This window comes from Ilyonectria robusta (assembly GCF_021365365.1).
Source record: "Ilyonectria robusta strain PMI_751 chromosome Unknown BGZ61scaffold_18, whole genome shotgun sequence".
Classification (NCBI taxonomy): Eukaryota; Fungi; Ascomycota; class Sordariomycetes; order Hypocreales; family Nectriaceae; genus Ilyonectria; species Ilyonectria robusta.
The window spans coordinates 928,584-942,774 of record NW_025764452.1 but is presented as its reverse complement, the minus strand read 5'-3'; the positions used below and the strand labels follow the sequence as shown (position 1 = coordinate 942,774).

At 51.4% G+C, this 14,191-nt stretch overlaps 4 protein-coding genes across 4 annotated transcripts; 2 read left to right on the top strand and 2 right to left on the bottom strand.

Annotated features, from left to right (window-relative positions):
- Positions 1-1,989: 1,989 nt before the first annotated feature.
- BGZ61DRAFT_360012 (npp1 domain-containing protein) lies at positions 1,990-2,794 on the top strand (the record flags this gene model as incomplete). Its single annotated transcript, XM_046241132.1, has 3 exons — positions 1,990-2,222; positions 2,270-2,380; positions 2,431-2,794. The coding sequence occupies 3 exons, from the start codon at positions 1,990-1,992 to the stop codon at positions 2,792-2,794; spliced, it is 708 nt and encodes a 235-aa protein (XP_046100911.1).
- A 596-nt stretch (positions 2,795-3,390) lies between these two features.
- On the bottom strand, positions 3,391-6,267 carry BGZ61DRAFT_426234 (uncharacterized protein; the record flags this gene model as incomplete). Its single annotated transcript, XM_046243676.1, has 2 exons — positions 3,391-5,655; positions 5,767-6,267. The coding sequence occupies 2 exons, from the start codon at positions 6,265-6,267 to the stop codon at positions 3,613-3,615; spliced, it is 2,544 nt and encodes an 847-aa protein (XP_046100910.1). The 3' UTR covers positions 3,391-3,612.
- A 668-nt stretch (positions 6,268-6,935) lies between these two features.
- BGZ61DRAFT_535852 (heterokaryon incompatibility protein-domain-containing protein) lies at positions 6,936-9,215 on the bottom strand (the record flags this gene model as incomplete). Its single annotated transcript, XM_046254320.1, has 1 exon — positions 6,936-9,215. The coding sequence occupies one exon, from the start codon at positions 9,213-9,215 to the stop codon at positions 6,936-6,938; it is 2,280 nt and encodes a 759-aa protein (XP_046100909.1).
- Positions 9,216-10,944: 1,729 nt separating this feature from the next.
- Positions 10,945-13,548, top strand: BGZ61DRAFT_496640 (major facilitator superfamily domain-containing protein; the record flags this gene model as incomplete). The annotated part of the gene is made up of 4 exons (XM_046251042.1): positions 10,945-10,949; positions 11,010-11,037; positions 12,059-13,273; positions 13,327-13,548. The coding sequence occupies 4 exons, from the start codon at positions 10,945-10,947 to the stop codon at positions 13,546-13,548; spliced, it is 1,470 nt and encodes a 489-aa protein (XP_046100908.1).
- Between the last annotated feature and the right edge of the window lie 643 nt (positions 13,549-14,191).

Sequence of the window (14,191 nt, the reverse complement as noted above, 5' to 3'; positions counted from 1 at the left end):
TTTGGGTTCCTCACATAACATCTGGCGCAGTAGACTGCATATCCGAACACTGCAAACAATTCACCGTAACATGACCCGGCCGGTTTGAGTTCAGGCTGAAGCCCTATATCTGGTGATGTAGAGACGGTAGATTCCTTCACCTCAAGGATTTGTAATGTTTGAGATTCTACCTTAGAATGAATACTAAAAACACCTTGTTCGCCAAGGCCTGACTTTACTATATTAGTTGCCGACGATCTTGGCAAGAGGCCCCAGATCACCCGCCCTGTCTCGACATAACATTCCGCGACTATGCAGCTGCGTCTTGGCATCACTAAACCAAGTCAGGCTTGCGCACAGATGCGGAGATGTCGACTCGCCATCCAATTCCTGAATAGAAGCAATCAATCCTGGAATAGGTCGAGGGCATGGTACGATGATCAGAATGCTAGACTTCAAAAACTTGGGACTAAATCAACCTCACCTAGTCCGCTGTATTGGATCATATTCAGAGCAAGTATCATTTACTCTAAGAAAGTGTCACATCTAGTACAGGTCTCAGTCACTACTCATGAGCGAGTGTTCGTTCCACTTTTGCCGTAGCCTCCAATGCGATAGAAAGCAGTCCGGAGCGATGCAAATAGCTTGGAGCTGCAGTCTAGCAGTTGGTGGGATGACAGCTGCAGGTGGCGCAAAGTGGCAGTTAAAGAGAGCGTCTGAGGGCCTTGGACAACTGGCCTTCTGGGAATTTGTTCGGCAAGATATTTACATGTCACCTCCAAAGGGGGTGCCTCCTCAGACAGAAATGCATTGACCTGTTTCTGCCTGATGCTCAAAGCTACAGCGCCATATATCAACAGAAGACCTGAATCTCCGCCAAGCGCTTACCGTGTATTCTGAAAGACACAAAGACGAATAATGGGGTTTCCGAGAAAGCTTTCTCTGTATCCTTCCCAACGTCTCTCATCTCGCACAGAGAAGGAACACAGAGAAGGATTGTCCATTGTCATGGTGTGATGAGAGCCCTGTCAAGCAAATTTATTTCCTCAGAGATCCATAAGCACGATAAAAATGACCTGCCAGTGCAAGGCGGAATGTTGTTTCATAAAACACTGGATCTACTAAACCAGCCACATAACAAAGCGTCATACAGGGGGGTCAGTATGGGAAGGGTATCTAAACCTTTTGCACTCCACTGTACAAAAGGTATATTGAGGAGGATAGATATTAAGCTCTTTCAGGCTGTTTCAGACCCCACGTGGGACTACACATGCCCTCTGATTTGTGGTTACCGATGTTGTTACTACAAAAGGGTTCGGATAGTTCGGATATGGTTTATCTATAAACAGGCCCCCTGGTTGCTAAGGCACTTGTCACCGGGATTTCTGCCACTTCGGGGTAGCATCCGGCTGTGCATAAGCATAGTGACACTTTTAATTTATCGTGTGCCTACATTGGGCAATGTTGCCGTGGTCGGTACCTGTGGATCGAGCCCTCAATAACCAGACATTTCGTCACGTTTCTTTTTAACCGCTATATCCGCCGAGCTATCTACATCGGCACCTGACATCTGTAGATTCCTCTCATTGTCAGCGTATACATTGGATGATAAAGGTGGGCCAATTGTACTCGGTGTCATATTGTAGTTTAGCTCCTGTTTACTCTTATACGCGTGTTGTGTTAGGACCAATAGCTAGCCTAGGACAGCCTTGAATGCAAACACCATATTAGCCGAAGATACGCGTATTGTCACACGCTGCATTGTGTAGACAGGAAACTATCTGATTGGAACTTTGGACTCTGGGGATTTCTCCAATTGATTCTGAGTCGAATTATCCAAGCTTGCTGACCGAACTACATATGCCACCTGCCTTTACGAGCTAGCTAGATATTGTAAGCTTTAGCAACGGGGATTCATATATAAAGTATCTACTCTCCTACTATTTTAATTCCTGCACTCTTATCCTTAAGTCTCTACCTTACAACTCGCCAAGAAGTAACCTTCCAACCATGACTATCCTTTCAATATTTTCCCCGGTGGTCCTTGGACTCCTATGTGTCAATGCCGTCAATGCAGGCCCTTTGGGGATCCGGGCAGTGATTCCACACACTGCTGTTGTGGGATTTCCAGAGAGTGTTCCCACTGGTATTGTTGGTCAGGTATATGAGGCATATAAGCCATACCTCGACGTCACCAGCGGTTGCGTTCCGTATCCCGCAGTGGATGCTGAGGGTAACACAAGGTATGAGATTTGTATTTTGAGATATCTGAATAGCTAATATATTGCAGTGGTGGCCTTAAGAATGCTGGCGCCGAAAATGGTGATTGCACGAATAGTACTGGCCAGGTCTACGTCCGTGGCGGCCAACATGGCAACTACTACGGCGTTATGTATGCTTGGTGAGTCTACATTATTCCCTCTAAATTAACTAGTTGTCTCATTTTCATAGGTACATGCCCAAGGATGGAGGTGCTCACCGCCACGACTGGGAAGGCGTGATTGTCTGGCTGAACAGCGGAACCAGCACCAGCGCGTCGAATATCGTCCAGGTGTGCCCATCTGCCCATGGAGATTGGCTCTGCTCAACCGGATACACCCTCTCTGGCACCAGTCCTTTGATTAAGTACTACAAGAATGGTCTCAGTCACTCTTGTGGACTCACAAATGTCATTGGGGTTCAGCAGCCAATGGTTTCTTGGGAAACGTTGCCCGCTGCTGCCCAAAATGCCCTGGAGACTACTGATTTCGGATCTGGAGTGGTTCCATTCAACAATGCCAAATTTGATAATAACCTTGGCAAGGCTACCTTTTAGCGGGTGGCATTCTAACATCATGGAGAGGGCAGAGGGCCTTGAAATTAGTCGGCGGGCAGGTTATCATAATTTCGCATGGTACGGAGAGGGCTGGGTTCGCTCTTCTTAACAGAAGGGCTAACAGTTAAAGAAAGGAATACACATGCAGTACAGTATTGCAGTAAAAAGAAATCTACACTGTTCTGTGTCATGTTGACTTCTTTGGGTGTCGTGAAGGACAAAAGTAGGTTACTTTCCGAAAGTGAGGTTATTTCCGATGTCTATCTACTGCATCAACTAGTTGACTATATCTTCTAAATACACTTCATCGAGATACGCTCCTGCGTGTAGCCTCCAGTGGCAAGCTTCGTACTACTCCTCGCAACTGGTAATAAAAGTATCCCACGACGCCTTCAAGATAGCGACCAGGTTCTATATTCCCCTAGTCACGAATTGATGAAGATTATCTTGCAATGCGGATCTTGATTGGGGTACGTACGATGTGATTGTCGTCTCTCAGAAACATGGGGGCGTGACAAGGCAAAGGGTTAAAGCAGGGCGGGCCTTTACTGAGGTAGTACATTTTGCCGGCCCAGTTCGTAAGAATTTTTTTCTTGGCTAGGGAAGTTAGCAATCATGCAGAGTAGGGCAGCTGATGGCTGACCACGTAACTGTCGGTTTTAAACCTGGGGACTAACAGGGTGGCACCAAAGTCTTTCGCCATCTCACCACTTCTTTAGGCTACCTGATTATCATGCGCAGACTGACAACTGTTTCATAAAACCAGTCTTACCAGCTACTGAATCTTATATCCCCTCTACTCTCGCCATTTACTGAAACTATAGAGTCAGCTTACTCGTCAACATCCGAGCAAGACTTCCCGGCGAGATGACAGTCCCATCCAGCTCTTCCGTCAAAGACTCTCGCATCACGTCAGCCACCCTGCCCATGACCTCCTCGCTCTGCCCAGACTCTGGCATCAGCTCTCCAGCCGCTGTGGCGAATATCAGGCCCGCGAAGTCGGCAACGTCGGTCGGAGGGTTTGGGACCTGCGGCAGACCAATGTCGTCTGCCTGCTCCTGCAACTCCCGAAGCAGCCTTTGAGCTGTCTCATGAAGGGCGAAGTAGTTGAAGGTGAGGTCTGGGATCTCGGTCTGGATGACTTGGGAAAATTGGCGCACGAGCTGTGACGCGGTGAGTTTCGACACCGACTTGGTCTTGGCCCTAGTATTTCCATGTGCTGCAACTTCAGCCTGAGACTCATCAATGCCGGCAGCTTCATTCTTCTCGACTTCATCATCCGTCGCCTCGCCTTCTTCCTTGCCGGCATCGAACCAGCCACTCGCGTTCAAGATCTCCTCCACCACGTCGGCAGTCGAAGCCGCCTTTGCTGGGCCGGCCACGGTATTCTTTTGCATCCGCAGGGCGCACCACATTGAGGCAGGAGCACTGAACTTTAGATGACGGATATCCGCTTTCGAGGTTAACACGGGCGTCTTACCCTTCTTGACCTTGCGTCTCTTCGTAGCCGGGAGCCAGTCGGCGGGCGATATGCCTCTGCTCATGAAGTAGTTCTTTAAATGTGCCTGGAGCGATGTTGGTGGCTTCAGCCCGTTGAAGAAGGCCCGAGGTCCTTGTATGGCAATGATGCTGTCGATGTCTGGCCATTCCTGCACCGGAACTGAGTCTTTCTGTTGTTGTTGTTGTTGCTGTTGCACCGCCGCATACAGCTGGACGCTGTATAAGACGGCGCCAGGCGTGGCGGCATAGAGGACGCCCGCCTTATGCATGCTGACACGCACGTAATGAATCCACATGCCGCAAAAGACTGGGTTGTGTAGCATAAAGTGCGATGTCCTGTGTTCGCTCTCGTAACCACTGCCGTGGTACAGAGCTGTGCGGAAAACCGTAAAGATGTCGACGCCGTTCTTCTTGACAGTGGCCATACTTCGCACGTCTTCGAGTTCCTGGTCCACATCGCCGCTATGCTCTACCGTGGCTGCGCGGTCGAGCAGGCCGACAACGGACTCGTTGAAATGGTAAAACTCGGCTAGGGTCTTCTTGACCTTGGGTCCCAAGAAGCGTAGCGTGTCGATGTAGTTTTGGACCGCAAAGCACAGCCATATAGGCACATACTGCGTCCTGAACATGGTTCGGAAGCCGCGAGCCAGCTCGTCGTGTATCTCAATGCCCTTGAGCTCGTAGAGCATGTTGAGATCGGGCACAACTTCCAGTACCGCTGCCTTGTCCTGGGCCCATCGCTCGCGGTTGCTCATCGTCTCCAGGTTTTCAGCTTGCGGGTCAAACCACCCGAAGCTGCCGGTGTAACGAGTCACCCCTTGTGAGCCGTCTGGCGCGGACACGCGAATGGCATCAACCAAGCTGGCGATATTCCACAGGAACGAAGCGCCAATGTCATAGCACGCCAAGTTCATGTCGTCAGAAGGCAGCTCCTTCTCGTTGGGATCGAGACCCAGGGACTGGCAGACGGCGTCGAAGATTTTGGGCAGCAGGGTTATGGCACCCCCGTACTTGACCAGCAACGGCGTCACCTCCTCTTCCATGGTGCGCGCGAGCTCCAGGGCAATGTTTACGCTAACCGCAGTAGCAGCCAAGTCGAGCTTGCCGCTGGAATAGTCTTCCCACAAGTCGCGGATCTCTTCGCGCAGGCTAAATAGGTCTTTGAGCAGGGCTGTGAAGGCGAATACGGCCTCGGGCTCCGAGTGTTCGCTATATTCAGGCGTGTACTTGACGTCGACAGCCGTAAACTCGACGTCGACAGAAAGCGAGGACGGAGCAGGATCCACAACGTCAGGTTCGGTTGAAGCGTCGTCAGATGGTTCAAACACTTGCAACAAGTCAAAGATGTTGTAGCCTCGGGGCTTGTCTCTTTTTGTCGACCCGTCGCGGACAGGCTGAGAAGCGCCATCGCGAAGTGCTGTCTTGAGGGTTTCACCACGGCCAGCGGTACATTTACGCAAGACAAAGCAGACCTTCTCCAACACGTCGACAAAATGCGTGTGCGTGGCGTCTGCCTGGTCGTTGCGATGCTGTTCGACCTCGCTGAGGCGCGCTGAGAAGCTCTTGCGCACATGAATCGTACGCTCCAGGGCCGTCATCAGAAATGGTGGAATTGCAGGGCCATCGTCGACTTCCATCTGGGTTGCTCCCATCTGATCGGCGATGAACTCGGCCAGCGGCACAAAGTCTCGGATGGCGAGCACATGCTTCACATTCAACGACGGATCCTTCTCGTCTTTGCTCGACAGAGTAGCCTGCTGCCGCTGTTGCTCCTTAGCTGCTTTGCGCGCCTTGCCCTTTAAGCGACTAGGCGGAGGCGCTGATGTTGTCTTAGTGCCCGCGCCTAGGGCAACTGGCGTGGAGAGAGGGTCTTCGTATCCACGTTGCTTGGCCGTTGCGACGAGCCATGTAGCCACGACGTCTGTGTCCCTCTTGTACTTCTGATAGGTTGAGAGGAAACTGATGGGCAACATGCTGGAAAGGTGCCCGATACGAGATGTTGGATTCAAACAAGTCCTGTGTTGATCAATGATGGATGAAGGAATGGCCGGCTGCTCAAGAGTCAACAGGCGGGGTTCTGAGACATCAAAAATCGGCAGCAACGGTCTAGGGTAGGCTGATTGTCGACAAGTTAGTCTGGACAAGGCTGGATAAAGTGAAAGCGTATAATCCAATGAATCAGGCGCTTTGGACATTGCAGAGAATCTCTTTGGAGAACTGGCAACACTACTTCGAGAACAGGTTATGTCACCTGATTACTCCGGTGTTCTTTCAGCTTGGAATCCAGGGCCTTGCTAAAACACCTGAAACGTCTTGAAATCTCTGCCCATGGGAGTGATGATGCCTGCAGACGCCACAATGTTACACAAGACGAATCATATCCCCTCTCTGCGTGAGAACAGACCCGTCGTATGTACGCCCGTCGGACTATTGGTGAGGTGATAAGCGAGGAAATGGGCACAAAGTCCCCGTCATTGGTTGGCCACTATCTCTGTGACACCCTCGTGTTCGTTTTCCGTGGCCAGCCGCATCGTTTGTGCGACGTGCGATGTGCCACCTCATCCAGGATTCCCGATCACCCAGATTGAAAATAGAGGCGAGCGTCTCATTGCTTATCATATACGTTACTATAACTAAATAACTAGCATATTGTTAGCCAATCGATACCATTACAATCCTTGGCTGGCAACTCTAAAACTGCCTCGCCTTGCATCAAGCCATTGATAAAGCAATTTCCTACAATTTCCAGACCGCCTGCTCCAGCCCGCATTGCCAAAGGCCAGTCACATCCCATAACAACGTAAATACCATCTCTTGGTTGGACCGGGGCAGAGGCAAGACCCAGTTGGCCCTTCTCCGTCATTACCAGCGTCCGAGGACTGCTGACGATGCCGGCACGTTCGACTAGTGCAGCGAAGCCGTCCTTATCCCGAGGTGGCCGGTTTGAGGACCAGTGGAAAAAATCGGCCAGCTCATACTCGCCAACCTTGAAACCTGCGTTTGCTCGCCTCCACATTGAGAACATGGCTAGGTGTCGCCAGTACTCCACGGTGTAAGCCAGCCACTCTTGTGCTGTTTCTTCAGGCGTGATGTCATCTTCCTCAAATTCGCGATGGTGGTCTTTATCCAACTCCCTTTCGTGCCCATCATCAGAAATGGAGCCTGTTGATGTTGCTACATCCTCCATCCCATGTGCGTCTAGGATTTTCTGCCTCAGATAATTTCCTTGGTACTCCTCATTTCCGTCGCCCATGATGAGACTCGAGTTTAGCTTCTCCATAATAGACATGAAGTCAATCATGGGAAAGTCAAATATTGTAGGCCCATCCAGGTCATCGAGTGTCAGGGACGGGTCGCCCATCAAGACCTTTAGCATGTTGAGTCGGATATCGTCATCAATGTTGACGTGCTCCCGGTTCTCAGACTCGACTGACTGCCGGAGAGGCTCTGGAAAGTCGAATTTGACAGTACTTCCTTTGTTCAGCTTACTATCCAGCTTAGGCGGCGCACCAATTGACCTGATTGTATCAACACGCAGCCCTTGACAGTGGAGAATCATGCAATTCTCAGAAAATCGAAACTGAGCATTAATGGATCCGCTGGCGCAGCAGTCTCTGAAGCCACCATCCCGGGGTGAGTCGAGGTTGAGCACCCAAGAGGGCAGAGAGTCGGACACTGCGAGCTTCGTCGACGCCAATATGTTGAGGTTGTCACTTTCCTCGATGATGGCCTTAGTGAACCTGCTCCAGACAGCCTCCTTCGTCGCGGAGTAGTCTGGCAAGATACGAGCAGAGACACCGCTGGGCATGAGGGCCCTGATGCCGTACGCTTTGTCTCGTAGATCAGTGGCTTTACCACCAGCCATAAGAGACAGCAGTTCCCGGCAACCAACCAGCGGATCCTTTTTTTCTACCAACGAATCTGGTTGTGGAACGGCTGGAAGAATTGCACGGGTGACGAGTTCAGAAGCTCTGCGAAGTGATGCCATGGCAGATAGAGAATAAGACACATGGATGGCGCTTCCCGAAGCATAGTGCCCGTCCCAGTTGCCGTACATTCCGGCAAAGCGGATCATGCTGTACATCTCGTCCAAACTGAGTCTGGCTTCGCCGTAAAAGAAGAGGGAGTCGCGAGATGCCAAAGCAAGCTCTTGGATAACCCAAACACGCTCCCAATATGGTTCAAATGACAGCCGTACGACGGAGTGAATGATGTCACCACCAGCACCGACATCAGTCCGTAGGAGTTCCTCGGGTCCCTTGTCACCGTCGATGCTATAGAGCTCCTGCCACCCCTGGATGGCTCGGCCTTGATCCTCTGAGAGGGGCAGACCGAGCCAAACGTCGACGCCACGGGCGAGGGAGTAGATGTCACCCATTCTAGCGACCTCGCTTTGTCTCTCGGGCAAGTCGGCCTGGTTGATACAAATCGCATCTACCCATAGCTTTGCCCCGTCGACGACGTGTTGCGGTTCCTCAGCCAGCCGGCATAATGCCTGATACAAGTTCTGTGTGACAGAAAACTGAACTCCGTTCAGCAGGATCGGTTTTCTCTTGGATTGATCGCCCCAAACATAGCTCAGGGCCCAATAGTCGCCCCATCGGAAACGGTTCCGGGCCGTCTTCGCCCAGGTCTCTTGTTCAGCGTGGGTTGGTGCGTTTCTCTCGGCCCATCCCTCAACGTAGGCACTCCACTTCCTCGGCCGCAGCTTCACATCGCAGGCGTTTCTATCGAGCCAAGTCTTGTACGGAGGGAAGTAGTCTTTTAGGGAGTAGTGGTCGAGTTGACACTCAGGGAGAGGCTCGGCGGCGGAGTCATCCTGACCTTCGCGCTTGAATGCTAGGCGGATTGGTGACAATGTGAGGAGGCGAATCTCCTCGCCGTCCTTTGAGAGTGGCTTGTAGGAGAAACTGGAGTTCATGAGGGCCACTGGTGCAGATGACACCTAAGGTCGAACGTGTTGGAGGGCTTGAAGGGTGCGTGGGAGGGCTTCACGTCTAAAGAGGCCCTTCGCGGAGTAGTCAACTCTCGGCGATGGCCTGGACTACAACGAATTAATCGAGCTATGGACTTCTGGGGGCTGAAGGCACAGCCGGGTTGGATGCCCCCGCGCTTGAATGCTTCGAAACATCAACAGGGATTGTTGGGCATAAAAGCCCCAAGCCACACGGTGTATCAGTATGCCGAGAGGCAGCTGAGGCTTAGCGTTTCCTTACGCTCAAGTTCTATTGGCCAAACCATCGCTAATTCTGCAGCAATTGCAGTGTAGCTGAGGACGACGTAGCACTCCCTGTCGGTTACCTCCCGCACTTTGCCTAATCGCGGCGTAGCCTGGGCGGTAGCCTATTGCGTACCCAGTCGTTGCGACATTTACGGATAGGTCTTACTGAAGCTCTAGATGTAATGATGCACAATAGGCCCCTGTAGGTATTAAACCTGCTCACATCGACGGAAGTCCTTTTTTCTGCTGCTATTAGCTAGTCTATCCTACGTCTAGGCTTACTTGCTGTGACTCTTTTCGCTCAGACCCAACATCACAATGTCGCGACAAGAATCTCCCGCCAACAGCTTGCCGAGAGCTCCGGCTTCGGAGATGGCCGCTTCTCCCGATGAGCCAGCTTTGAACTGTACCCAACCCGCCGGAGGAGTTCTCGTACCGGACTCCTCGGCTCAGAAAGATGATTCAGCTACTACAGCAGTCGCAATATCCGTCGCTAGAGGCCGCTGGGATTACAAACACGGAGAGCACGCCCCAGCGAGAATGTGCAGACCTTATCACTGTGTTTTTTTGACCTTGTGCCAGCGACATGCTCACCTTGAGGGAGCAGACAGAAGTTAAATTAGTGCAGACCTTGTCAATAAAGAATATCCAGAGGTTAGAGAGCGAGAAGACACGCAACCGGTCTTGCAAGGTGTAACTACGCCAGATTCTGAGACTCCCAACGAGGATACTGAGCTTGTTAAGTCAGAAGACGAAGCTCACCATAGCCAGAGCCTCTAAAAATGGTACTCCCAAGATGGTTCCTCAAGAATAAAGTGGTGCTTTTGGAGACTTTTCATGCCTCTTATTCACTTTTGGATGTACTTGACTTAGGTGTTGAGGAAGTCAAAATCACCACTAACACAGGCACATCCGATGACAAGGCCACCCCGATTGATTACGAGATCCACCAGAGCATTTACGACTAGGTCCAGGGCCAGCTATGTTCAGGAATGCCACTCACCAACAAATCGAATCCCCTCTCTGGCGCTTGGGTCGACCACCGCCTTCTTGTGGCAGTCCTCGAGGAAGGGTACCCTGGATTTCTGGGATGCCGTGGTCCACCCCTTTGCTAGAGACTTTGAGGCGGACCTGTTGTGGGTCAACTTCGAGGATCTTGAGGAGGTTTGTCACAGATTTTAGTTCCACACAGTGGATTCTGTTCCTACTGAGAAACATCTGTCAAGTCCCCATCGCTTTGTCATATATGCCAGCTACACGGACGATGCTCGAAACACGGTTGGGATGATCATTTCAAGCTCAAGGATTGAAAGGGCAGAAACGGTAGTTGGCATCGCAGCGGATGCCGAATCAGAAAAACGCCATCCAGTGATCGCGCTGCTAGGGTACATCGAGGGGTACGAGCAAGTAACGCCATTCTCACGCTTCTATGAAGTAGTGGAAGCCGGACACAGCGAGGGCTTCCCAAACCTCATTCTTGCCACCACAAAGCAGCACAACGGCGAACATTTGTCATGACAAGGTCTGGGAAGGGCTGTGTCCGAATGCTTCGAAAATAGTCAACATCTCACCACGCCGCACCAGACGGTCTGTTGAAGCTATTCGGCGGAATGTTGAACACGCCAGGCCGCTAGAAAGATGGGGACAACTTCGCTGTGCGTTGCACCACACCCTCGAACCCGAGATCACTAGAGACATATTCTTGTCACGGGCTGGGTGCCCGATATCCGGAACAGCCGGGTCAAAGCAGACCGTTCAAGACTGGGACGGCGCCATGGCCTCAAGCGTCATTCGACATAGTTGCACTCACGCTCGCCGCAGGTGAACCCGGGCAGTAGGTGATAGTGCAGAGGTTCTGGCACGAATATCACGAAATATGGCCATCTTTAACGAGTCCAACGACGGTAAAATTGCATCAGAGGACAGCAGGGACGACATTAGGCCCCAGAAACTACTCCTCCTGATAGTGTCTCTCCCCAATGTTCTGATGATGAGAAGAGTTCTAGAACAGTCCTTGGGGAACTAGACTAGGATTCGCCAGAACAGGGGAGCGCCCTGAGGTACCTGAAGCAACCACTAACGTCAGCCCATCGCCGAGTAGCCAATCTACCGACAACGCCAAGATGCCGGGCCTCTCTACCAGAGGTTTAATCCTGACCGACGGGGACCCACCCCGAACACGCCCGGTCGGCAGCGGAGAGCGGAAGCGACTGGACTTGATGCTATCCCTGCTTGGAAGTTAGAACTTAGAAGTGAAACTTTAAGGTAGGCGCCCTGGTCTGTAGGTTATCTCTCCTCAATTTCTGTTGCTGTCAACCCCGGTTTTCCGGGGGTAGGATGGTGATGGAGATGCATAAATGGTCCACGGCCGTCTCGTCAGTTTCAGTCCTACCCCGACCATCTCCATCCATCTTTGCTTCTCATCAGCTCCCTTCGATTGCACTTGATTCAATACATCTTTTAGATAAATTACCATGGCATCCGATACAGAGCCATCCAAGGCAATCGCCGACACAATGGACCTCGACAACCGCTCCGCAAAGGAAGTGGAAGAGCAGCACAGCATCCCCGGCCATGGTCATGTTTACATCGACCCGGCAGCCGAAAAAGCCCTCCTCCGCAAGCTCGACAGGTGGATTATCCCGCCCGTCATGCTCCTGTACCTCTTCAGCTTCCTCGACCGCGTCAACATCGGCAACGCGCGCCTGTACGGCCTCGAAGAGGACCTCGGCATGGCGGGCAACCAGTATCAGATTGCCGTCTCGGTGCTCTTCGTCACGTATGTCCTCTCCGAACTGCCTTCGAACCTGGTCCTCAAGAAGTTCACCCCCTCGCGATGGCTTGCCTTCATCACTGTCGGCTGGGGTCTGGTTGCGACCCTGACCGGCATCGTGCAGAGCTACCCTGGCCTCATCGCGTGTCGCCTTATCCTCGGTGGTCTTGAGGGTGGTCTCTTCCCCGGCCTGACGATTTATCTCACCATGTTCTATACGAAACGCGAATACGGCCTCCGAATCGGTTTCCTCTTCGTCTCCGCTGCCATTGCCGGCTCTATGGGCGGTCTCCTCGCCTATGGTATCGGGTTCATGCACGGTGCCGGCGGCCAGAGTGGCTGGCGATGGATCCTCATCATCGAGGGCATCCCTACAATCCTCCTCGGCATCTCGATTTGGTGGTGGCTCGCCGACTCGCCCGACACGGCGCACTACCTGACCATCCAAGAACGCGAGCTTATCAACCTCCGCATGCGACAGCAGGTCGGGCATACAAAGTCCGGTGACGAGATGCACAAGGAGGACGTATACGCTGGCCTCAAGGATTGGAAGATCTGGCTCTTTGCCCTTGGCCAGTTCGGAGTTGATGTTATTCTCTACGGATTCTCAACTTTCCTGCCCACCATTATCCGTGGCCTTGGAGATTGGAGCATCGCTCAAGTCCAGGCTCTTACCATTCCCGTATATGCGGTGGGAGCCGTCAGTTACCTCGTTGTTGCCTGGCTTTCCGATCGATACCAGCGACGTGCTGTCTTCACAGCCTTTTTCGGCCTCATTTGCACTGCCGGGTACGCCATTCTCGTCAGCGATTCTTCCGGAAGTGTTCGGTACGGTGGCTGCTTCCTCGCCGCTATGGGATTATATGTCGTGGTTGGCTTGCCCCTCGCCTGGCTTCCTAGCAACAATCCCCGTTACGGCAAGCGTACAGTTGCAACTGGTCTGCAGGTAACCATTGGCAACATGGCTGGAATTCCCGCTCCTTTCGTAAGTCAATCAACCTACTGAGAATATCACCATATCCTGACCCAATGCAACAGTTGTATCCGAAAGTCGACGGCCCTCGCTACGTCAAGGGACACGCGATTTCTATGGCCTTCATCGCTATGGCTTCGGTTATTTATCTCAGCTTCTGGGCCTGGTTCCGCCATTTGAACCAGAGGAAAGCTTCCGGAAAGGAGGATCATAGGATTCAGGGTCTTCGCGAGGAGGAGATTGAGGAGCTTGGGGAGCATAACCCTGCATTTAAGTATACCTACTAAGCTATGGATATCAACTTGCGGAGGAGAGGCAACGCCATTAACTTAACGCAGTTCCTATCATATTAAGGTTTGATGACTTAGCTGTCTGCATTTTCTCAATTGCTTCTTATATATAAACTGCATAGCTTCAGGTATATACAATAGCAATAGCAGCTATATATGTTTTATTTGCTCCCTTACTGTTGGATAGCCTATGTGACCATTTGATGACCTTTAACATGTCTTTGTATTATTTATCTATTGTTGTTATACGAGACAGCCTGCTGGGGATTACGCAGCACTATGGATGGCGCTGCGACATTCGCCAAGAAGAGCGATAGTCGACGTCGTCCCAGCAGCGGCGAAGAACGCTCGTTAGCATGAACAAGGCGACGGAAAAGATCCAAAACGCGCTTTGAGCTCAGACGATGCGTTCTGTTCTCAGCTTCTCCTGATCTGGCGATGGTTACGTCTTGACTTTTGTGTCATCTTAAGAGATTCTTGCTGGACACAAGGTCGAGATGCAGTAGCGGAAAAATGGTACTTTGAAGAACGAGATTTTATATTTAGTTTTAATTAAATAATAATATTACTTGTTTCTTTTGTTATTAATATTCTTCTGATTTCTAAAAATTCAACTTATATACAAGCTATAAATTGTTTT